The following is a 25,202-nucleotide window of genomic DNA, read 5'->3' as shown; positions in this document are numbered from 1 at the left end:
TTGCTGTGTTTGGCTGGCACCATGGTTAGCGTGGCTCTACCGTGGTCGGGGCTGGCTATGGTTTTTTTGAGCGGGCAATGTCGGTGAGCTGTGAGTTTGCTTGGCAGTTTCAATGCCGGCACACAAATGCCCGTGCAATGCACTCATGCTGGAGACAAACACAAAAGCTATCGTAACCATGAAAGTAGTTGCCTCAACGAAATGGCTATTCAAAAAAACAGTTTTTTTCACTCAATGATATTTCTATTTTGTTTTTGTAATGATGTTTTGTGACGGTAGCACTAGTCAGTGGCTCTGTGCATACAGAAAATTTAAGAAGCTTTGTAATGAGATCTGCTGCACCTGTCACATGCTGTTGGCAACAACGCATCTGCCCCTTTCAAAAGAGTACCTCCGAGTTCACTGTCTCGGTAAATGGAACTCCCAATAAATGCATTTCCCTAGTCCCTTGATGTTCCATGTGAGGATAGAGTGCACCTGTCTTCAGGCGTCGCTAGATATGCGCTGCCCCAAGAAGCACGCACCTTGGGGTGATAATGGCTGCCGGGCCATGGCTGCCAGTGTGGCCTGCACAGCCTCCAGGTCCAGCCGCATGGCCGCATGCTCTCGCTGCAGCTCACTGACACGCTGCCACAGCTGCTTGCCCTGCGAGTGTCAACACAGTCAGGCATCCCTGCCCAAGCTGGTTGGGATGACACAACTGCTGCCCTGCTTGGATCCCTAAGGAGAGCACAGATGACTATGACACGGTGTAATGAAGGGTGGACAGAGACAGCAAATCACGCCTCTAGGTGTCACAAGCAAATTCACCCCCGGCTAACTGCAGTACACAACACGAGAGCTTGACCTGTGTGCACGAAATGCATGACGAGCATTCTATCACCACGGAGGGCAGTGGAGACAGCTGAGGCAAAGGTTAGTGCTGACTGCAGTGATAGAAACAAGGAGGCGGTATTTACTTCATTCTTTACAGAACATTACATTATTAAAAAAATAACATAAAAATGTGTAAGACATTATATGCGCAATACAGTTGAGTAGAAATCATAGATGCAATAAGAAACCTTTTGTGATTGGCATTAAACATTGGTGAAATCCAAACCAATCTTCACTAGAAATATATTAAAGCAAGGTGTGCAACCAGGCTAGCTTGTAGTCTATTGCAAGCAACAGCGCACCAGCAGATGGAGGACTGAAGGAAGAGACGGACACAAGCACTGAGGAGCTTACGAAAGCTTAAATGGCGGAGAACTTTGTCTTGAGGTGTGGCTTCCCATCAGCACTGCATGCACTGCCACAATGTCATGCCTCGAAATTTACATATAACCTGCAAGGTCTAGTTATCTCAGTCATAAAACTAGGAACGAAAAGCTTGCCAAAGCCTACATCATGCAGGTTTTGTGCTTCACTACATTATGTAGTGCACCACAAGTGAAGGGGGACTAGGTGTGAGGGTTGACAAATAGCAGTTTGACAGTTTAGTCCAAGCTTTTTCATTCCTTTGCATACTTGTTCGAGGCGTGGCATGAGCATCACTTAAGTTTTGCCCAAGTTAGTGCACAGAATGTATTGGCAAAGGAAGGTGTGACTGCCCCCGCAGACTGTTGATTGCCGTGCATCTTGACGCTGCTGTATCTAATGTGTTGCGTCCTGCTGTAATGACGTAGTGGAGTGCCAGTCGAAGAAATGTTGCGGTATGTTTGTTCACTCTCCGTAATGCAAGCTTTGGGTACACAATAGGCAGCAAAATTGGCAGGTTGAAATGTTCTTTGAATGATAATATAGAACAAAGCTATCTTGTCTAAACAGTTTGATGTGAATATTCGGTATTGCAGAGGATTGTAGATGTGTCAAGGACTCGATGAATAGGTTTTACAAACATGCTATATTGTGACTGTTTGTTGATTATACTGCTTTTCATCCAATGAACCAATTTGGCACTGTCATTCATTTCCATCCTATTCCCTTAAGTTCTTAGGGACATACAGAAACAACTGCGGTCATTAGTAGCCTTATTATGTTAACCTTAAAAAGGGACTGACAACAGCCAAGATCGTGTCTTGAGATGTTTGCGGAAATGAAAAGACTATGATTTACAGTGATAGAATCGAGCATGCTGTTCGTTATTTAGGTAGGAATTATAATTTTAAATTGGCATAAAATGCTGAAAAAATGGTAACTGGTGCACTCTGGCGGGAAACCTTGCTACTTGATATGTAGTCAATGATATTACTGTACATAGTTGGCTGTTATTAAGTGCCGCATACTTACAGCTTAAAATCGTAGTCTTTACATTACATAGGCACTTGTGCTTTATTCTATACGAACTAAAAAAAATATTTGTGTTAATGAGTGGTGCTGCCTTCACAGCAAGCAGTTGAGTGGCAGAGCTGTGGAGTCCCTCATTGCATGGCGGTCCACATGAGTGCTTTTGTGCGCCCACAAGTTCGTGAGCGAGTACCCCAAGTTCTGTGGTTTCTTTGTGAGATACAAAGTGCCATTGATAAATTGTGCCAAGAATATGTGCAAGCGCTACCTTTACTAGCACATCCTAACCGATTAGTTTGGCTTAAGAAAGGAAAGCCCGGCGCACCACACAGTCAGCAAAAGTACTGCCTTCGAGGTTGGTTTCTGTTACTCGGTGGGAGCCAATGCTGGGCAGAGATTTGGACACCCCCTACTATAGTTGAAATAACGCAACACTTCAAAAAACATGAACCACAGAAACATTGGATTTATAAGCAAAATATTATTTTCTTAAAGCTAGGGTCACACTTGTTACCTGCTTCCTATCAAAGTACAAGCACGATTGTACTCACCAATCAGTGTTTCCATCTTGTTACTCAAGCACAACTACATCCTTGATGCAGATAGAAAAAGTAAAAGAAACTGTTCCATGGCATTTTCCGCATTACCGCTGTACAACTGGGCAATCAGACCTGTATGGTTTCTGCTACGCTAAAAAATAAATAAAACGAGTGCCATAGAAGTTGGTTGTCAGACCCTCTAATACCCCTGTCACACGGCAAATCTAATGTCATTTCTAACAAATGACATTTGTTGCGATTAATGTCATTATTACAGTGTGCTGTCACACGGCAAAAACTAATGTCATTTGAAAATGATGACAATCACAATAGTAAAAAAAAAGACGCAAAAATATCCTCGAACCCACTTTTGTCCAATAGTTATTTTCCAGTATGCTAAATTCCACTGGAATATGTGATTGTTGCTTTCAACCCATAGCGTTCGATCACTAACTTGTCGATATTGCCAACGAAGTCTGGTCAAGCCAAGCCAAAGCTAAGGCAAGCAACAGGGCGAAGAGAACAATAGGCGCATCCGCTACATCTGCTAAAGTGGTACGAGAAAGGCAGTTGCATGTCATCGCCGTTCTGATGTGCATGCGGGCTCCTAATATCCTCATTCTTGTCACGTGTCACAGGAAAACATGCGCATGCTTTTACGCCAAGTCAATTGAAACGGCCGCTGCCGATGCTGCAGCGAAAGCTAAAGACGGCTGTCTAGTCACTCGACTGAGAGTAGCTTTCTGTAATTACGCACGTGATGGACTTCAATCTCGTTAAAGTAATAATTAGGTATTAAAATTGATAGAATAATAGTGATTTTTTGTTAAAACAAAAAAAGAAGCATGTAATGTTTGCAAAACACTGGTATACTCGTGGTGTCGAGGATACACATTCGGTTCCAAACGAATGTGAATGAGTTTGGCGAACTCATTCGTTTGTAAATGTGATTTTCGACGAATGTCATTACGTTTTACCGTGTGACTGCAAACAAATGGCATTATCAGAGAATGTGATTAGTTGTAAATGACATTAGATTTGCCATGTGACAGGGGTATAATACACAAGCCACCATTATTCTTTCAAGACACGCTTACCACGCATAAGCTGAGGTGAGTTGCAAGCTCAGAGAAGAAAACCAACAGGTTGCGTAGCAGTCGAAATACCAGACTTTAAAGGAATTGATCATGATGATTTGGGATTTTTATGGCACAGCAGCCGTGCAGGCAATAATGCGCCAAGCAAAGTTTAAAGGAATTAAAACATTCGTGCCGAGCAGTGTAAGGCCACGATGTCACTTCCACTTCCAGGTGTGATGTCATACTTATTTTCTTTCTTGCTTTCTTTTTTTTTATTGACAAAAGTTACTCCCCCCCTCCCCTTCCCCCGACACACAGATGGCAACAATTTCCACTCGCCACTAATTTCTAGACAAGTGGGCTTGTATGGAAGCTTCGCTGCCACTTTACATACACCTTTTAATTTGCACCCTGACTTTACCGTTAATCAAAAAAAAAATTTTGGTGTGGGTTAGATGCAGAAAAATATGGTACATGCATGCTCTCTGCATCCCTGCAAATGACAATCATGCGGTCGGTGTTATCACACAGGATCAGCACATTGGCTTGTTAACAGTGGTACAGCCTGGTACCGATATAACTAATTCTAGTAACAAGGTAGGCCATTTTACAAAAGTTCAAGCCGTCTTTCAGGTAGCCAATGCTTTATGGCTTAAGGCAGCACTTTGTGGCAGTCAACGTCTGTCCATAAAAGATCTACCACCTTGCTTTCATTCATCCTGACCATAGAGCCAAGTGCTTGCACCAAGGAAACCGTAGTAAACATTTTATTATAGGGTACAACCTTGTTGCTCATCGTTGACATAGCAGCTTCCATTTCCTTAGTGAGCTTCATCAACTACTCAAAGTGTTTTTCAAGGTTACAGGAACTGTCTACTACACCACTACAACTTCAAAATTGCTTCCACAGAGGGATCATGAGCCTCTGGTGTTTTGAAACAACCATACAGTACAGGGACATCCAGGCACCTTCTACGTGACAGATCAAGATTCTTGTTGCTGGGCCTTGACACTATCCAGAAGTTACTGATCAACATCATTGGGTCCACATTAACTGGGCTACAAGCTACGCAACAACACCTGCCAGTCAATGTGCCTGCTGGTTTTGAGCATCTGCTCACTGAAGACCTGGGCACTGTCAACGGCTTTGTCTGAAAGATCACACGGCGCCCTGGAATATCCCCGAGCAGCGCCAAGGTGCATGTGCTTCCCTTGGTGCTACGGCAACAGGTGATGGACAAACTTGTGTGCCTGCAGCACAATCATGTTATTACATAAATGGGTCACAGCTTCGAAGTGAGTTACTTGCTGACATCATCATCATCAGCCTGGTTACGCCCACTGCAGGGCAAAGGCCTCTCCCATACTTCTCCAACTAACCTGGTCATGTACTAATTGTGGCCATGTTCTCCCTGCAAACTTCTTAATCTCATCCGCCCACCTAACTTTCTGCCGCCCCCTGCTACGCTTCCCTTGGAATCCAGTCCGTAACCCTTAATGACCATCGGCTATCTTCCCTCCTCATTACATGGCCTGCCCATGCCCATTTCTTTTTCTTGATTTCAACTAAGACGTCATTAACTCGCGTTTGTTCCCTCACCCAATCTGCTCTTTTTTTATCCCTTAACGTTACACCCGTCATTCTTCTTTCCATAGCTCGTTGCGTCATCCTGAATTTAAGTAGAACCCTTTTCGTAAGCCTCCAGGTTTCTGCCCTGTGCGTGAGTACTGGTAAGACACAACTGTTATACACTTTTCTCCTGAGGGATAATCGCAACCTGCTGTTCATTATCTGAGAATACCTGCCAAATGCACCCCAGCCCATTCTTATTCTTCTGATTATTTCAGTCTCATGGTCTAGATCCGCAGTCACTACCTGTCCTAAGTAGATGTATTCCCTTACCACTTCCAGTGTCTCGCTACCTATCGTAAACTGCTGTTCTCTTCCGAGACTGCTAAACATTACTTTAGTTGAGATTAGTTTAGAAATGTAGCAGTGGCGTAGAGGTAGAAGATCCGCCTCGCATGCAAAAGGACCGTGGTTCGAATCCCAGTGCTGCGCAATTTTCCACCGGATTAAAAAAAATATCCACGTGCTGACAAAATTGCATAAACAGGCCTGGAGTGTGGCCTGATCCCGGTGACCAGAACCGGTAACACAAGCCTTCACCAGAGCAGGATTGACCACCCTGGTGCAGTACTTGGCTACAACCTCCTATATGAAAACAACAATGCCACTTGCTGACACTCGTCTGGAAAAAAGACGGCCCTCTGTGCCTGGCTGCAAATAACTCATCATTGTGGACAAACTTCCTCTTCCACATGCACTGCTGGCTGGGGATACCTGGTTCTCAAGGCTGCACTTCCCTTATCATTACATCGAGCTGTCCAGCCGTGCTTTAAGCATATTCGTAGCCCACGAGAGAGTGTGTTTTGGTGTGGCATGTGTGCCAGCAGTTGCCAAGGTATTACCTAGACAGTGTTTGGAGCAAGACCAAGACATGGCATGACTGTAGCCCAGAGAGCGCACAACCTAACATTTCAGAGGGCAGCATGAAATGCGCTGCCTTCAAATGTTTATTTAGAATGTGGCTTTCCCCAAGTTGGAAAGACATGTATATCATTTTGTGTAAATTTATTTGTTGATAATGCCATACTCTTGTCGATATTTTGACAACTCATGAACTAACTTTCGTTTGTTTTTTCTTTATCTGCATAAAAGAGATTTTCAGAGTTCTGCAATTTTTGACTCCAACGTATTTTAATCATGTTTGTTAGTCTGTATTTAGCTTCGAGTGGTAATGCTTGCTATATTCTGTTGTATAACTTGTACAGTTTTGTTTGCTCTGTTAATTTTTTTAGCCTGCCCTGAATGGTCTTCGGACTGCAGTATGTACTAAATAAATTAATAACTAAAAATAAGAAATGCATCTTTTTTTTTTTGCAGTACAGCTTACTCTCTTGGGCCATAACATTCCTTCTCAGGGTCTTTCTCCAGTGGAGTGTACGATAAAAGCTATAGTTATTGCACCCCACCAAAAGACATCAAGTCACTGCAACCTTATGTCATTGTGCTAACTTGGCCGAAATGTTATAAAAAAATGCTCAGAACATGTAAGGTATTTGAATGGAATGATCAAGCACAACTTAATTTTGACCAAACTAGAGCTCCCCAGTCATGTAAACCAGTCATTCAAATGTTTGACCCGAGACAACTGTGATAATGACCACTGACGCATCAAACGTAGGGTTAGGGGCAGTGAGTACATGTTGCAACAGTAGGGTTCTCAAATGCATGCTGTTGCTTTTGCTTTGCATACCTTATCTCACAATTCACCCTATACACTGACGATCAGGCATTATTACCTTCATTTGGATGAGTTGGTTCATATTGACAGTGTTTCAGTTGACTGGCTATTTTATGCAGGCTGCACATCAGGCACACACCATAATACAAAACATTGCACAAGTCTATCAATTCACGTGTCCTAATACCTGCTAAGAAATTACACTTCTTTTTCATGCAGCATCAAAGATGGATGGCTGACACACTTATTGTCTGCTTTCCTTACACAATAATGTTCAACTATTTCACATTGTTTCTTAGTTCTCCCTTTGCTCAAAAAATTGTTTTACTAAAGAGACGCATACAAGCAAACTTTTTGCAGTGTTCAGCCAAGTGACTCCTGTATCCTTTTCGAGCATCATTATTGTGCTATCTGGCCCTGTCGTTGAAGCACTGGCCAGTCTGTCCAGCATAAAGTGTCCACAACGTAGGGGTATCTCATACACAACACTTGACGTGCATATAAAATCTGGCAGTTAGTCTCCCATTGCATGTGTTTGCAGTTCTTTTGAAGATTGCACACAGCTGACAACTTTAAACATACGGAAAAAACTGCATTCACATTGTTTTGGTCAGCTACGTTTTTGAGATTGCGTGATACCTTATGGAGGTATCAATAAACGCTAGGTGGGAGTTCAGTGCCTGTCCTGTTATCCTATATTGTTGTCCTGTATTTTTCATCCTCTTCCACACTGCTGTTTCAAAAACACCATCAGGCATTAGTTGCTCTTTTGTCTACAGAAGGTTCAGGTCACTAGGGTTGAGGATTAGACGAGTTGGTATTGCATTCTAAATCTGGTACAGCGCAACACAGAAAGGAAGAAACAAGCCGAGCAGCGCTCTGTTCTTTCATCTGGCCGGCTTGTTTCTTTTTTTCTTTGTTGCACTGTACCAGTTTTAGATTCAGGTTGACGTCCAATTCGCATTTTGTGTTGGACTGCCAGGGTTTTATTATAACTTCCAGATAGAATACTGCAAAGGCACACAATATAGCATAGCAGATGCTCTCTCAAGGCTTCCTCTACAGGAACAACTTTCAGCTAATCAGGAAGGGAAAGTAATTTCCATGAGGGTAGATAAGGAAACTGTCCAGTCAGTTACACCTCTGTCACATTGCAGGAGAACATTCAACAGCTGAATTATAAACGGGCTCATATGCCATCACCTTCTGACTTGCTTACATCCTTTCAGCTTCAACAGGGGCTATCGTGTGTTGATGGCTTGCTTATTCATGGTGATTGCATAGTCACTCCTGAGGTTGCTCATTCCACATTATAGCAGTTGACACACAAGTCCCAACTAGGAACAGTTCAAACCAAAGCTTCTTCAGGAAATGTATTAGTGGCTTCAAATGAACAAATATATGAAAGGATGCATAAAGCAATGCCATATTTGTCAAGCAGCTGACAAGTCAGCTAAGCCACTTTCCCTTCGCTTGAGCCTATGCCACGGCACCCACCTTTAAGTACAGTCTAACCTATTCTGACAGATTATCATTTTAAATGGCAAGAGGTCTACATCACGTTATCTGTTACTTCACAAGATGTTATTGATTTCATGGTTATTTTTTTTAGCTGAGTTGGCTTTCCACAGTACACTTTCCAGGTACTTTGAAAGGCATCACTCATGTATGGTCTTCTAATTGTTACGATCAGGCTAATGGGGTAATAGAGCGATTCATTATGGCTGCTCAGCTGCTCAGTTCGAAGGAAAGCCAGTGAAGCGAACAGTTCTTGACAGTGCTTAAAGATTTACATTGCACATCACTACCTGCAAAGTTGCTGCATAGTATGTTAAGCTGGATATTAGTAATACAGAGAAACCTCAATATAACAAACTTCAATGAAATTCTCGTTGTAACAAAGTATTTAACTTTTCATAACTCGCTGTCCCAACATCATGTATTTCTGATCACTACATAATGAAATGTGTTCATCAGCTATTTCAATATAACAAAATTTTGCTTTTGCCATGAATGAAGACTGAAGTAATAAAAGGAAACTATGGTGGGAAACAGCGGACAAATAGATGAATTACATGAGGTTGTTTGTGAATGCTCCAGGAAATGTATTAGTGGCTTCAAATGAACAAATATGTCAAAGAATGCATAAAGCAATGTCATATTTGTCAAGCAGCTGACAAGTCAGCTAAGCCACTTTCCCTTCGCTTGAGCCTATGCCACGGCACCCTCCTTTAAGTACAGTCTAACCTATTCTGACAGATTATCATTTTAAATGGTCACAAATGGCCATGTGGCACACAATTTAAAATTGTGTGCCACATGGCAAGAAGTGGCTGGCGAAGCAGTCTGCTGAATAGCCGGTCATGGCCTCCAAGATCTGGCAGTATGCGCTGCCTGATATCGGAGGCCATGATTTGCCAAGTGCGGTGTCGAGCAGGGACACCAGGGGGCATACGTATCGGCACATCATATTGCACATTCGTATTGGTACATTGTATGCAGTATAGTTACGTATTTTGCGCATGCCCTGCATCAGAGCCTGATATGGTGTTCTAGTTGCGGCTTACATCCCAGCCTTTTGAGGCATGAGTAGTGGCACTAAATGCAAAGCCTTATCGCTTGTGGCGGCTGTTATCTTCAAAGCGATCTCAGTGAGAAGAAAAAGGTTGTTGCTGCTTGTTTTGGCATACCACAGGCTCGCTCTTCAGGATCTTGAAGTTGAAAGAAGCTATCCTTGATTCCATGAAGGGACAGATTCCCAGTGAAATGGATTGGAATGTTGAAATAAACAGACCACATTTACTGCAAATAAGTGTTTTAGGTGAGTGCACTGCACCTGCAAAATATTTTGATGTACGTAGCCGAACAATTTTTTTGGAGCCGCTTGATTATGGAACAGTGCTACCTACTCAGGGTTCATACAGGTGTCAGAGAGAAATTCAAAAATATGTAAGGACCTTCAAGGCTCTGTCAAAGCTTCTTAAAGGGTGCAGAGTGGGATTCCATGTAGCAATTCTAAACTATAACAATGTTTTCAAAACACTATAGATAAACTTAGAGATAACAAAGTTGTTAAAATGCAAAGTTCATCATACTGAAATTGGACATTTTATGCAAATAAGTACAGTTGCTGACAAATTTTTCTTGCATGAAAGAAGCCGTAAAACCTTTTGCATCGTGCAACTGGAAAAAGAAACGAATTTTAGGATTAAGAATTTATGCGGATCCCACGCACTGTGGGAATCGATGTGAGCGAAGCTTTCTGTGCTGTTTTACCGTGAGCGTATTGCCTAGACATTTCACTGTAAAAATTCTCAGCACTAACTGCGAGAAAGCGCTAGTACTACAGCTCCTATGTTCATCGTCGTCTTCTTCTACAGGTGGCTTCATTGCAGCTCATCATTCCGGAGTAGAATCTCCTCTTCTGTCGTCATAATAGGCAGGCCGTATTTATGGGAGTATGGCCTATTGCTTAAGAGGGTATGAACCATTCATTGTCTTATATGATGGACACATTTAATAACATAGGTGATACGCGAATGCGTGTGCTTACCTATATTGCCACAATGACCATAGATTAGGACAATTAATATGTTCATACCTTTGTTCAATCTTCTGAGTCACCTATGTGTCGTATGCTAAACAGCTTTGCTGATCATCTACCTTCACAGAGTAGAATGGCAAAGAATTTTTATTTTATTTTGCCCTTCTAATGAACGAGACATGACACCAGACCTAACTTTCACCAAAAATGCAGCCAACGCCCATTGGCGCAACAGCCAACATGACCTCAGGAGTGATCACTCTATCATCGAAATTACTGTCCCACACCTAACAGCCGTTACGAGAAGAACATGGGACTTTACTTGGACGGACTGGGATGCGTTCCGTAAACGCCGTGTAACAGCAACAACGAACACTCGCATTACCGACACAGAATCATGGTCATGCGATTTACTGTCCGATACTAAATCGGCCACCCGCATTATCATAACAGATGCCCCGGCTGAGCACATGGACAGCAGACTCGCCCACCTTATCGAGGCCAAATCATCCATCCTCTCTAGATGGAAGCGACAACGGCTCAATAGAAAACTCAGACGGAAGGTTGCAGTTTTCAACAAGGAAACTGAAGCACACTGCCGCATTCTAAGTCAACAGCAATGGACAGAGCTCTGTCACTCTCTAGACGAGCAACTCCACCACCCCAGCTTGAGGAAAATCCTCAAACATTTGATTGATAGCACCACGACCCGCTCATATTAACAAGATCGCCTCACCAAGCTTTTATTCACAGAAAGCAAGACACATGGCCAGGACCACGTTAAGAATAGTTTATGTCAAAAGTACATCCCATCTGGGGCAACTCAACCTCACGGGCCATACACAAGGACCTCCAACCCTGCCCTTGACGAAAATTTCAGCGTTGCAGAGATTCATGCTGCCCTGCACAAGCCGAACAGCTGTTCGGTGCCAGGCCCAGATGCTGTTATGAATAAAACATTAAGAAACCTAGATGACCTTTCAATGCAACAACTCACTGAATACATCAACAACTGCTGGCGCCAAGGATCCATTCCTCCGACGTGGAAAACGGCCAAAATAATTTTCATCCCCAAACCCGGTGAGCCATCTAGCCTAGCCAATCTTCGGCCCATCTCGCTAACTTGATGTGTAGGCAAGGTCATGGAGCACGCACTCCTAACCTGTGTAAACACTCACCTCGAAGACACATCTGTTTACCCCCACTCGATAATTGGCTTTAGACAGCATCTTTCCACCCAAGACGCTATGCTCCAACTGCAGCATCGCATCATATCCTAGATGGCAAGTCCCGTCACATGAAGATGATCTTGGGCCTCGAGCTCGAGCGCACCTTCGATAACATCAGGCACTCCACCATCCTCAAACGCATCTCCTTGCTCAACCTTGGAGAACGCACTTACAACTACGTAAGAGACTTTCTATCCAATCGGAAGGCCTTCCTGTCGGTCGGAGACAATCGATCGGAGGAACTCTCCCTCAGCAGCACGGGCACACTGCAAGGGTCTGTCATTTCCCCAATGCTGTTTAATCTGGTTATGCTCGGATTAGCACAAGAACTACAAAAACTCGACGGCATTGAACACACCATATACGCCGACGACATTACAATCTGGGCTGCAAAGGGCAGTGACAGCCAAATCGAAACTGCTCTACAAGACGCCATTCACGTCGTAGAAAATTACCTTGAAGGCACGGGACTACGCTGTTCCCCTGAAAAGACAGAGCTTCTCCTATACTGCCCCACACTCTGTGGACGCCCCCCATGGGGCTCCACGAATAAACGCCAATACGAGGAAATCGAACTCCACCTGAAGGATGGCAGACCCATACCTGTGGTCCGTAGCATCCGCATTCTTGGTATGACCATAGAAGCCAACAGAGCTAACTCTACGCCTATCTCCAAGATCCTTCGACAGACCACTAATACATCCAGACTGCTGAAATGAGTGACCAACCGACTAGGGGGTATGAAGGAAGAAAGCCTCATCCGCCTTGTCCAATCTTTTATCATCTGTCACATTACTTACATTGCGTCCTTTCTCAACTGGTACAAAGCTGAAAAGACTAAACTGGACATCATCATCAGAGGAGCCTATAAGCAGGCCTTAGGACTACCCAACCACACCAGCACGGAACTTCTACTACAATTAGGTATCCACAATACGCTAGACGAGTTAATCGAAGCACACCGTCGATCCCAACTAGAGCGGCTTACCCTCACAGAAACGGGCCGCAGCATTCTAACCAAGCTTGATATCACCTACCACAGTCAACATGGAGACAAACACCCAATACCACGCGACATTTCGCAATGCATAAACGCCGACCCTATTCCCAAAAACATGCACCCAGACCACAACAAAGAATGCAGAAAGGCACGAGCTACCTCTCTCATCAAAGCTTATGCCAATACCGCTGGCGTCACCTTCGTCGACACAGCTGAATACCAAGACGGATGGCTCTTTGCGGCGGTTACCACAGCAGGCGGCTTGCTCAGATATGCTGCCAGCATCATTACCCAAAAGGCCGAGACGGCCAAGGAAGTGTCCATCGCCATGGCCACTCTTGACCCAGCCTGTCACACCATACTGAGCAATTCTCGCGCAGCAATCAACAACTACATCAAGGGTCGTATTTCTCAGCAATCACTCTGTGTCTTACAACAAGGCCTGCATTCGTCTGAAAACCAAATCACCCTCGTCTGGGTCCCAGCACACGCCAGCGTTTTCCACCGGCACCTCACCAACTTTACGAGGTTATGCACTCCGTAGCATGCGACGGCCTAAAAAGATACAATGACCTTGTGAAGTCATTTTACCTCACAAGAAGAACCTTCCCCACCCCTCACTGCAAGTTAAACAGAGCACAGGCAACCACCCTTCACCTGTTACAGACCAATACATACCCCTCCCTCACACGCTATCGCACCATATACACCGACATCTACCTGAGCCAGACGTGCAAGATCTGTAAAACTCAATCAGCAACACTCCCCCACATGCTATGGGAGTGCAGACATCAATATCTGGACCTTAATCTCGTGACCCTCGCATCGAAATGGCAAGCTGCCCTGCGCAGCTTCCATCTCGACGACCAACTCTGGGCGACCAAGCAGGCCTACAAAGAGGCGAAGAGGCAAGACCTCGACGTCCCATTGTGGGAGGCCTAAGCCAAGCCAACTAAACTGCTGGTGCTCATTAAAGCTCACACACACTCTCTCTCACTCTTGGCAAAATGCTGCTGCCGTGGTTGGGATCAAACCCGCGACCTCAAGCAATGCCGCAAAGCCACTGCGGCGGGCACAGAAGTGTTGATTTGACCCGTGACTGCTTCCGTAGTATCACCTAGACCTTACAGTGTGCTTCATTGTAAGGTTCATTACAGCGCAACACAAGACATGGACAAAAAGACGGTAGAAAATGACAACATAGCATCGTGTAGTTGTTTTATGCCTTCTTTTTGTCCGTGTCTTGTGCTGCGCTGTAACGAACCTTACAATGAATCCTAACCAACTGGCCCAACTTGCCGTCTTCTTATAGTGCGCTTAATGGATCTCTGCTTCTGCACGCCCTACATAAGTTGTCCACTTGACAAATTTGCATGGTGTTTATTTTTCAGAAATAGCAAAAACATACCATACCGTACCTTAAAGGGACACTAAAGCGAAACAATAAATCAGTTTAGAATAATGAAGCATTGTTTGAGAACCCTGCAGGCAGTCATTTCAAAAAAATAGTTTGGTTACTAGATAAGAAAAGGAAGGTCTAAGTTTCAGTATTTGAATTTCGCGCTGAAACCCCAGCGCCGGTACGTCAGCGTGACATCAGGGATTCCAAAGTATGTTTTCGCATTTGGGCCACGTTGGCTGAATAAAGGTTCCCGAAACTTGACATGTTTAATATTTGGTTCCTTTAGAACACAATGTAGCCAATCTGTACCACTATATATAATTAGTAGGCCCTACAAGATGCCATCAAAATCCAAGACGTCACAGCCCCCAGGTGCGGGAACTTAAGTAGATGTCGCCACTCGTATTTCATTCTTGCGCTTTTTCTGGCTTACCAAACATCTTATCGTTGTAAGAGTGGTGTTTCTGGTGTTGTAGAACTGTAATTTACTGATGCAGGAGAAATAATTTTTCACTTTAGTGTCCCTTTAAACTTAAATTTATCCAGTTTGCCTGCAACTGCTGTCGTCTCTATAGTAGCAGCGATTCCTGGCCTTCTCACATGTTACTTTTTCCCTAACCTCTCCTCCGTGTATGGAAACTGTGAGCGAAAAGTGGCAAGGCGGTTAGTCACTTGTTTATCATCTGTGTCTGTTCTACCTATTCTCTGTCTCCTCTCCCCCCTCCTCTCTACCATTCTATATAGCTACCCTCTGGCTTGTACGTTAGTCGAAAGATTAGTGCTGCAGTATGTGCAATGGTTCTGCAGGGTGTCACAGATAATTAGAGCTGTCAAGAGGCTAATGTGGCAACACCGAGGCAGCTCCAGAGGGCATTGTGCACATTCGGCAAAGTGCAAAGGTTCAAACAATATTGAAGCAGCACGCTTAAATCTGACACGTTCACGCACACACAAATAGGACATACACAGGCACTGTGTGTATGTCCCTTTTATGTGTGCATGAACGCGTCAGATTTAAGTGCACTCCTTCAATATCATGGCTTACCAACTAGCCCATCAATATCTATTAAGCAAGCCCAAACGAGTTTCTCGCATCCCCTTTCCTCTCTGCTGCACTCCTGTCATGTATACACATGCTCTGATCCACCTTCCAACGCAGTGTGCCACACAGCAGCAGAAGCACCAGCAGCTGTGGAAAAGACGAAGGAAGAGGCAAAGAAAGCTTCGCATTATAAGTCTTTCTTTCTTAATTTACAAGTCCGTGGCCAAAGATACACTTTTATACGATGTCGATGATGTCTTTACATTGGTGGTACAGTCAAACCCCGTTACAACGAACACCACATTAACGAACATTTCAGATTAACGAACTTTTATGAAATCCCGTGCCGACTGCTTATAGTTTCAATGTAAAAATATTTCACTACTACGAACTTCAGAATAACGAACATTTCAGAATAACGATCGTTATTTAATTTCCGTGTCATCTTAACAACACCTCAGTACTACAAACTCATATCCCGAAATGCGAGGATTCTTAGATTTCAGTGTATCCGTCACGGCAGTCGGAGCTCTAAGCTAGCAGACGACGCAGCGCGAAGAGCGGGCCGCCTTGCAACTTGCTTCCCGCAAAAACCTGAGTTGGCGCGGAAGGAGAAAGATGCGGGCGGAGACTTTTTTTTCCTTCTCCGTTGTGGAGGCAACGACGCACCAGGTTTTGTGAGTGGAGAGGCGGGGAGCATGGGCTCATAAAACCTGAGACGGTGCAACGCTGAAGTGGGCCTTTTTTTTTCCTGTTGCGGAGGTGACGACGAATCACGTTTTTCTTGCTTGTTTTCTCAGTTGTTCGCGTGCTGTCACCCGTATCAGGCCTGTCCATCTTGTTTTTCTTCGGGTTATGATATTGTGTTTGAAGTGCGTGCCGGCGTTCGCGTTGCCATGAGCTCAACAACTCTAACCACGGCGAAGAAGCGAAAGCAGTTTTCTTTGAGCGAGAGAGTAGAGATTCTTTGCGAGATAGAAGACGGGAAGAAACAATCCGTCGTGGCTAAAGAACCTGGAGTGGCGCGGTCGACGATCGCCACGATTCTCAAAGATAAGGAGAAAATTTTTAAGCACCAGCAAGAATCTTGCTGCACGTTACGGCAGCACCCGAAGACCGCGACGAGTCCGTGTCGGCCACAGATGCGTTGGACTGCTTGCGAAAACTCCGCATATTTATAGCCAAAAGCGGCACAGCGACCGAAGGCGTGCATAAGAATGCGGACGGTCTGGAATCGTTCGTGCTGCAGAGTCTGTGCTACACCCGTCAGAAGACGATCACGGACTATTTCAAATAAATGTGCCTTGTCTGACGATCACGTGTGCATTGTGTGAGAAACGAGTTCAAGGAGGTACCGTTTCAAAGGTAGGACGCTTGCGTTACTGAAATGCTATTGTTATGGCTAATTTTTGGGCTTTCACTATAACGACCTTTCAGAATAACGAACATTTTCCCGCGGTCCCCTGAAGTTCGTTGTACCGAGATTTCACTGTACGAAACAAAAGCTGCGAAGCTTTCACATCCACTCCGCTGCTGACTGATTATAGCACTGCTCGTAGTCAGCCACTTTGCACCTGCTATAGATAGAGGGCCGCGTGAAAAAAGAGAAAGTAGCAGTTTCGCCCGAAAGCTGCAGCATCAATTGCGATACCTAATTAGTAGACAACTATGCAAAGTAAGGATAGCATCTTTATGTGCCATATAAAGCTGGAAACATTCACATACTAACTGAATTACGAGCATGGTGCCAGCGTGCACAAGCAAACATGAACACAACACACTCGCTGTCAAAATGCTGCTATGAGCAAACGCTGCTGTGAGCAAGCGCAGCAGCAGCAGCGAGCGAAGTGACCTTCATGCTGTCTACTGCTTCAATGCAAGAGCAGCGAGAATACAGCGTGCACAAAAACGTATGGGCCGTCTGCAGATCCCTTTGAAGACATGGCGAGTACGCCACCGCATGCAGCCGTGCAAAGTGCACACTTGTTGACAGAGTCAAAGCCGTCTCTCCTCCCTCCCGTGCTGTCTCCCCCCTTTCCTACCTATCGCATGCAAGATTGAGCCATGATCGTCAGTTTCCATTGTGCCCGGTCGAGAAATACGCAGTTGCTGTCGGAGCGCAACGCCCCTGCTGCTGCTGCCACCCCCCCTTCCCATTCCCCCACAACCTCTCGCATGATCGAAGATGGCATGTTTGCTCTCTGCTTTCCTGCTTCGTGTGCACCAGATTGAGGCGTGATCATCGCTTGCCTCGCATGCTTTCACTTGCACATACAGCATACGACGCACGGCGAAGGTGTTATCGTCCTTCGACTTTATGCGGAGAAACATCACGACGACGATGACGACAAATTGCCAGAAGTGAACATATCATGGCTATCGCAACAAAAAGGGAGCTGCCACACCTGCTCTTGTGCCATGCACCAGATGCGGCAAGATTTCACCACATTGTCAGCTTCGTGTGCCTTCCTCCTGTCCCCTACCACCTTGTGGTATAGACCGAAGGTGGAAGTAAGACTCCAGCCGTCCCGAAGTAAAAAGCCGTTTATTCAACATATACAACCAATATATATAATGAAGAACAGAAGCGCCCCCTGGGGAATAAAGAACTGAAATGAATAACGAAACTGAATATAACATACTCCCTGCCTTATTTTTAGTGGTTAGTTGTTAGTGTGTATTAGTAAGGAAAACCCCCAAAGCATGCACACTGTACTTATTTACACATATTTACAACCTATGTAAACAATGTCAGACCGCCAACTAATTGGTCTGATAGTCTTGGAGCCAGGCTGGTGGCCGGCGCTCTCGGGTCGGCCGCGTTGGACGTCGCACTGGCGACGGGCTCGTTGACTGCTGCTGCGGTATGCCAGGAGACAGTGCCTGCGTCCTGGGAGAAGGAGGCTATAGCACGGCAGGCTGCAGCCCATCGGGAGACAGCGGCTGCGGCGTGGCAGGCTGCAGCGCCTCAGGAGACCGCGGCTGCGGCGTGGCAGGTTGCAGCGCATCAGGAAGCTGCGACGTGGCAGGCTGCAGTGCATCGGGAGACCGCGGCTGCGGCGTGGCAGGTGGGCCTGATTCCCAGGTGCCCCTCTCCGGAACCCTGGAAAGCTTGGAGGCATTCCACATACGGCCATCTCCAAGTCGGAAAGAGGCTAGTCCAGTCCTCTTGATCACCTCAGTTGGTGAAGAAAAGGCGCAGTCTGTCTTGAACCGAACGGACGGTTTTTTGATACGGACAAAATCGCCTACGGCTATCTTCGTCTTCTTGGCGGCTCTCCTTTTGTCCCTGTAGTGCTTGCTGCTTTGCTGCTGACACCTAACCCTTTGACGAAGTCGCACCAACTCCTTGGCTGGGTCTTCAGCAAATGCTGGTGCTGAGAAACCCACGACATCCAAATTACAGCCTGGTTCGGGGCATTCTGCCATGCAGCAGAACTGCTGGGGTGACCCCGGTGGTGGCGTGCGGAGTACAGCAGTAAATGGCAAGGTATTCTGTGACAGCTTGCCGGAGTGGTCGTCTTTCGAGGAGTGAGACTTGAATGAAGTTTTTAATGTGCGATTGAAACGTTCTACTTGTTCATTGGCTTGGGGGTAGTATACTGAAGAATGTGAAAGACTGATGCCTCTGTTCTGCAGGAAAGTTATGAACTCACGCGAAGTGAACTGAGGTCTATTGTCACAAACGATCTCTTCCCGGTAGCCTTCACGGTCAGAAACACTTGTTAAAACGTCTTTCACGGTGCTCGTGGACACTTCGCTGCAAAAATACACCTCTGGTTATTTATAATGGTAGTCAACAAGCGTTACAGCAAATCTGCTGTCGTAAGCTGCATGCTCCAAAGGACCAACAATGTCTAGGCTAAGCTTTTGCTACGGTCACTCAGGCCATTCAACAGGTTGCAACGGTGCTGGTGATGTTTTGGCGGACTTATCTGCCTCCAGACAGATATGGCAGTTTTTTACTGCCATTTCCACTTGCTTATCCATTCGGGGCCACCAGAACCGCTCACGTAGTCACGCCTTCGTGCACGTGATACCCGGATGTGTCTCGTCAGCGGAGCCGATGACCTAAGCTGTGAGGGAGGACGGAACAACGAGGCGCTCTCCACGCAGAAGCAGGTTATGGACAACAAAAAGTTTTTCCCGAATGGCGTAGAATGGTTTCGCCTCTTCTGGTATGGACTTCTTTGGCGGCCAGGAACTCAGCACGAATGACTTGATGGTTTCCAGGCAACTGTCGTTGAGGGCGGCCTGCCTGAACTCCTCCTTCGTCACGCAGGCTGGCTCAATGAACGAGACAATTTCTTCCTCCTTAGCAATCTCTGCCTCCGAGGTAGGTGCTGGTAGCCGAGAAAGTGCATCTGCTACAGTGTTTGTGGACCCCTTACGGTATTCAACAGTGAAATTGTAGCAAAGCAGTAGGGCACTCCAGCGTGCGATTCGGAGTGGGCGTCTTCCATGCCCTTGTGACGACAGCAAGGACACCAATGCCTGGTGGTCTGTTCGCACTGTGAAATGGCGACCTCACAGGTACATGTGCCATCGCTCACACGCCCAAATGCACGCAAGAGCTTGTCGTTCCCCAACTGAATATTTTCTCTCTGCAGGCGACAGTGTACGAGATGCGAAAGCGACTGTGCGGAGCTCGTGGCCACTTTGTTGCTGCAGGAGTGCTCCCAGCCCACAGTCGGATGCATCGGTCGACAAAATGACTGGCAATGACGGATCAAACATCTGGAGGACTGTACTTGACGAAAGCATTTCCTCGAGTCTCCGGAAACTGCTGTCTGCTTCGGCAGACCAGATGAATGGCTCATTTTTGCGAAGTAAGACTCTCATAGGCTCAACCACTTGTGCCAAGTGTGGAACAAACTTGGAGTAGTATTCTACGAGACCCAGGAACGAACAAAGGGTGGCCACATAAGTTGGCACTGGTGTGTTAACTATGGAGTCTACTTTCTCTGGAAGTGGTGAGATACCTTGTGCCCTAGAAAGCCAAGTTCTGGAACGTCGAAAAGGCATTTGTTGTTCAGTTTCAGACCTGCGTTCTTGATCTTTTGCAGCACGGTCTTCAAATTTGAAAGGTGTTCTTCTGCAGTCTTGCCAAAAATGATGACATCATCAATGTAGAACAACACGCCAGGGCAGCGGTCAAGGATTGTCGCCATCATCTTCTGAAATGCCGCTGGGGCAGAAATTAACCCAAAGCAAACTCTTTTAATATGGAAAAGGCCTTCATGAGTGATGAAAGCTGTCAGATCCCTGCTGTCAGGGCGCAAGAGAACCTGATGGTAAGCGGAAGCCAGGTCAAGTTTGAAGAAGTGTGTAGCGCCTACCAAAGCGTGAAGCAGCTCCTCTGTATGGGGCGATGGGAAACTGTCTGGAACAATAGCTTTGTTCGGCTCTCGAAGGTCTACGCATATCCTGATGCTACCATCTTGTTAACAACAACAATGCGGGACACCCATTCAGAAGCATCAATCTGCTCGATGATGTCAAGGCTCAGCAACCTCTGAAGCTCATTTGATACCGGTGACCGGAGAGAACATGGCAGACGGCGAAGCTTTGAAGTTACAGGCTGCACGCCTTGCCGTGTCTTTATGCAATGCGTGAACCCCTTAGCAAGACTCAACTCGGGACTGAAAAGTGAACTGAATTCATGTGCTAAGGCTGGCGGAAGAGCTTTGTTACGGGGCTGGCTATGTGCTTGACGGTGTGGAAATAGAACGGGATAGTGGGTCAACAACAGTCGGCTGTGGAGCAATGGACGTGTATAAGCACTTGAGAGCAGAACCCTCAATGCGAAGATCCAAGGCTTTAATGCCGTCAAGACCGATCAGAGAAGTTCCTCGGTGAAACATAAAAACGTAGGGACGCTGTGCGGCCTTTAAACCGAACGTCTGCCTGGAAACAACTTAGCACTGGAATCGGCCGTTGAGAGTAGTCAAACAGAGTAACATGTGGAGCAGGTTGGAGCGGAACGCTCGGAAAATTCCGACTGAATTCTTGCTCCGACAGGATTGAAACAGATGACCCTGAATCAACAAGCAATGTCAAAGTGACACTCGCAACTTGCACTTGAATATGAATTTCGCTACGTGCGGAACGTTGCACAGTGAAAACTTGCTCTGCAGTGCTAGATGACGAAACATCTTCATGAAATTCAACTTCACGGACTCGACCTTGCATTCGAGCTAGCTTGCGGTTGCATACCCTTTGAAAGTGTCCCTTGTGACCGCAAAACGAACAAGTCTTGTCATGCGCTGGGCACTGCAGTGCTGATGCGATGTGGTCCCGCGAGCTGCATCGGAAACAATGTGGCGAGCTGGAGCTACTCTGTTCTCGGTTCCGCTGAGGGGGGCGGTTCCGCTGCGGCGCACATGAGCTGCTTGCGCTCCTCGTTAAATTCTGCTCTAAGGTGGCTGCCGGTTGTGAATTCCTTCTTTTTCGAAGAATGCGACGATGGTTTTCGATGCTGCCGCAATGAAATTGCTTCGGCCGAAGCAGAAAGCTCCTTTAGCTCTTCAGTTGCCTGCTCAAACTGAAGTGCGATTCGAACAGAATTCTCGAATGATAGTGTGGAACCCTCGAGCAGCAACCGCTCACGTACGCGAGTGGAAGCTACGCCGGCAACGATTTCATCCCCCAGAGCATCATCTTGCGAGGCAAACGAACAACGTGACGCTAGCTCCCGTAGAGCGGTAACAAAGTCATGAACGGACTCGCCTGTGTGTTGGCTGCGGCGGTGAAAGCGATGACGCTCGATGATAACGTTGCACGACGTCGAAAACTGGTGCCGTAATGCGGCGAGTGCAGAGTCGCATTCGTCAGGAGGGGCCATGACAGACTTGTCATCAGCGAGTGCTGCGACACTTGGCGCGGCCGGTGCTGCGGCGCTAGTCCCGGCATGTAGCGTCTAATAAATATGCTGGCCCTCCGCCCCCAAACAATGCAAAAGAATAGCCTTGCGTTGCTCCCGCTTGAATGCGGCGGCTCTGGATGCCAGCAAGTTCACATTGAACATCTGCTCCTACTGCTCCCATGGCAATGAGGGACGGCCGAGCGTCGGAAGGAAAAACGGTGGCGGAGCAAGCCCGGTGAAGCTCATGGTGGGCAGATACGGACGGCGCAGCGGGGCTGGGGGTACGTTCACGACATCCTCGTCACCAATGTGGTATTGACCGAAGGTGGAAGTCAGACTCCAGCCGTCCCGAAGTAAAAAGCCGTTTATTTAACATATACAACCAATATATATAATGAAGAACAGAAGCGCCCCCTAAGGAATAAAGAACTTAAATGAATAACGAAACTGAATATAACACCCCTCTTCTGAAACACGACTCCAACAGCGCCGACGCAGGTGGAGTGGTGGCGTTGAGGTAGAACACCCGCCTTGCGTGCAAGAGGTCCGTAGTTGGAAGCCCGGTGCCGCGCAATTTTCCAACAGATTAAAAAAAGAACTCCGCGTGTTGATAAATTGCATACACAGGCCTGGAGTGCGGCGTGATCCCCATGACCAGAACCGGTAATGCAGTCCCTTACCAGAGCATGATTGGCCACCCTGGAGCAGTACTTGGTCACAACCTCCTATATGAACACAACAATCAAACCCCGGCCCTCAGTCCCCAGCAGCTGTGAAGCAACTGACCACGGCGGCGGTCAGACCTGTGATGCAGCAGAGGGTGCTAAGAATCCCTGGCTCCGAACAGGTCGCCATTGGAATATGAACCTGGCAACATTTACCGCTAGAACGTTATCTAGTGAGGCGAGTCTAGCAGTGCTATTGGAGGAATTAGAGGGCAGTACATGGGATATAATAGGGCTCAGTGAAGTTCGGAGGCCAAAAGAGGCATATACAGTGCAAAAAAGTGGGCACGTCCTGTGCTACCGAGGCTTAGCGGAGAGACAAGAACTAGGAGTCGGATTCCTGATTAATAAGAATATAGCTGGTAACATACAGGAATTCTATAACATTAATGAAAGGGTGGCAGGTCTTGTTGTGAAACTTAATAAGAGGTACCAAATGAAGTTTGTACAGGTCCACACCCCTACATCCAGTCATGATGACCAGGAAGTCAAAAGCTTCTATGAAGACGTGGAATCGGCGATGGGTAAAGTCAAAACAAAACACACTATACTGATGAGCAACTTTAATGCCAAGGTAGGCAAGAAGCTGGCTGGAGACAAGGCAGTGGGGGAATATGGCATAGGCACTAGGAATAGCAGGGGAGAGTTATTAGTAGAGTTTGCGGAACAGAATAATATGCGGATAATGAATACCTTCTTCCGCAAGTGGGATAGCCCAAAGTGGACGTGGAGGAGCTCGAATGGCCTAGACCTTAGGAGGGAACGGAAGAAATTGGTACATGAGAAGCCGATCAATGGGTTAGCAGTAAGAGGGAAAATAGAGGAATTCCATATCAAGCTACAGAACAGGTATTCGGCTTTAACTCGGGAAGAGGACCTTAGTGTTGAAGTAATGAACGACAATCTTGTGGGCATCATTAAGGAGTGTGCAATAAAAGTCGATGGTAACTCCGTTAGACAGGATACCAGTAAGCTATCGCAGGAGACGAAAGATCTGATCAAGAAATGCCAATGTATGAAAGCCTCTCACCCTACAGCTAGAATAGAACTGGCAGAACTTTCGAAGTTAATCAACAAGCGTAAGACAGCTGACATAAGGAAGTATAATATGGATAGAATTGAACATGCTCTCAGGAAAGGAGGAAGCCTAAAAGCAGTGAAGAAACTAAGAATTGGCAAGAATCAGGTGTATGCGTTAAGAGACAAAGCCGGCAATATCATTACTTATATGGATGAGATAGTTCAAGTGGCTGAGGAGTTCTATAGAGATTCATAGAGTACCAGTGGCAGCCACGACGATAATGGAAGAGAGGAATTTGACATCCCACAGGTAACGCCCGAAGAAGTAAGAAAGCCTTGGGAGCTATGCAAAGGGGGAAGGCAGCTGGGGAGGATCAGGTAACAGCAGATTTGTTGAAGGATGGTGGGCAGATTGTTCTAGAGAAACTGGCCACCCTGTATACACAATGCCTCATCACCTCGAGCGTACCAGAATCTTGGAAAAACGCTAACATAATCCTAATCTATAAGAAAGGGGACGCCAAAGACTTGAAAAATTATAGACCGATCAGCTTACTGTCCGCTGCCTACAAACTATTTATTAAGGTTATCGTAAATAGAATCAGGAACACCTTAGCCTTCTGTCAAGCAAAGGACCAAGCAGGATTCCATAAAGGCTACTCAACAATAAACCATATTCACACTATCACTCAGGTGATAGAGAAATGTGCGGAATATAACCAACCCTTATATATAGCTTTCATTCATTACGAGAAAGCGTTTGATTCTGTCGAAACCTCAGCACTCATGGAGGCACTACGGAATCAGTGTGTAGAGGAGCCGTATGTAAATATACTGAAAGATATTTATAGCGGCTCCACAACCACCATAGTCTTCCATAAAGAAAGCAACAAAATCCCAATAAAGAAAGACGTCAGGCAGGGAGATCCAATCTCTCCAATGCTATTCACAGCGTGTTTACAGGAGGTATTCAGAGACCTGGATTGGAAAGAATTGGGGATAAAAGTTAATGGAGAATACCTTAGTAACTTGCAATTCGCTGATGAGATTGCCTTGCTTAGTAACTCAGGGGACCAATTGCAATGCATGCTCACTGATCTGGAGAGGCAAAGCTGAAGAGTCGGTCTAAAAATTAATCTGCAGAAAACTAAAGTAATGTTTAACAGTCTCGGAAGAGAACA

General features: G+C 46.1%; 1 protein-coding gene across 4 annotated transcripts in view; it reads right to left on the bottom strand.

The window, feature by feature from the left end:
- Git (ARF GTPase-activating protein GIT1) overlaps positions 1–25,202 on the bottom strand; it is a 339,341-nt gene that overhangs the window by 57,125 nt on the left and 257,014 nt on the right. For all 4 annotated transcript variants that reach the window (XM_070533467.1, XM_070533465.1, XM_070533466.1 and 1 more), the window contains one exon: positions 525–645. In XM_070533467.1, coding sequence (XP_070389568.1) covers positions 525–645 — 121 coding nt within the window. The remainder of the gene's footprint in view (positions 1–524; positions 646–25,202) is intronic.

Source organism: Dermacentor albipictus, chromosome 2, assembly GCF_038994185.2.
Source record: "Dermacentor albipictus isolate Rhodes 1998 colony chromosome 2, USDA_Dalb.pri_finalv2, whole genome shotgun sequence".
In the NCBI taxonomy this organism is placed as follows: domain Eukaryota; kingdom Metazoa; phylum Arthropoda; class Arachnida; order Ixodida; family Ixodidae; genus Dermacentor; species Dermacentor albipictus.
The sequence above is the reverse complement of the archived record's forward strand: the minus strand, read 5'-3'. Positions and strand labels throughout refer to the sequence as shown.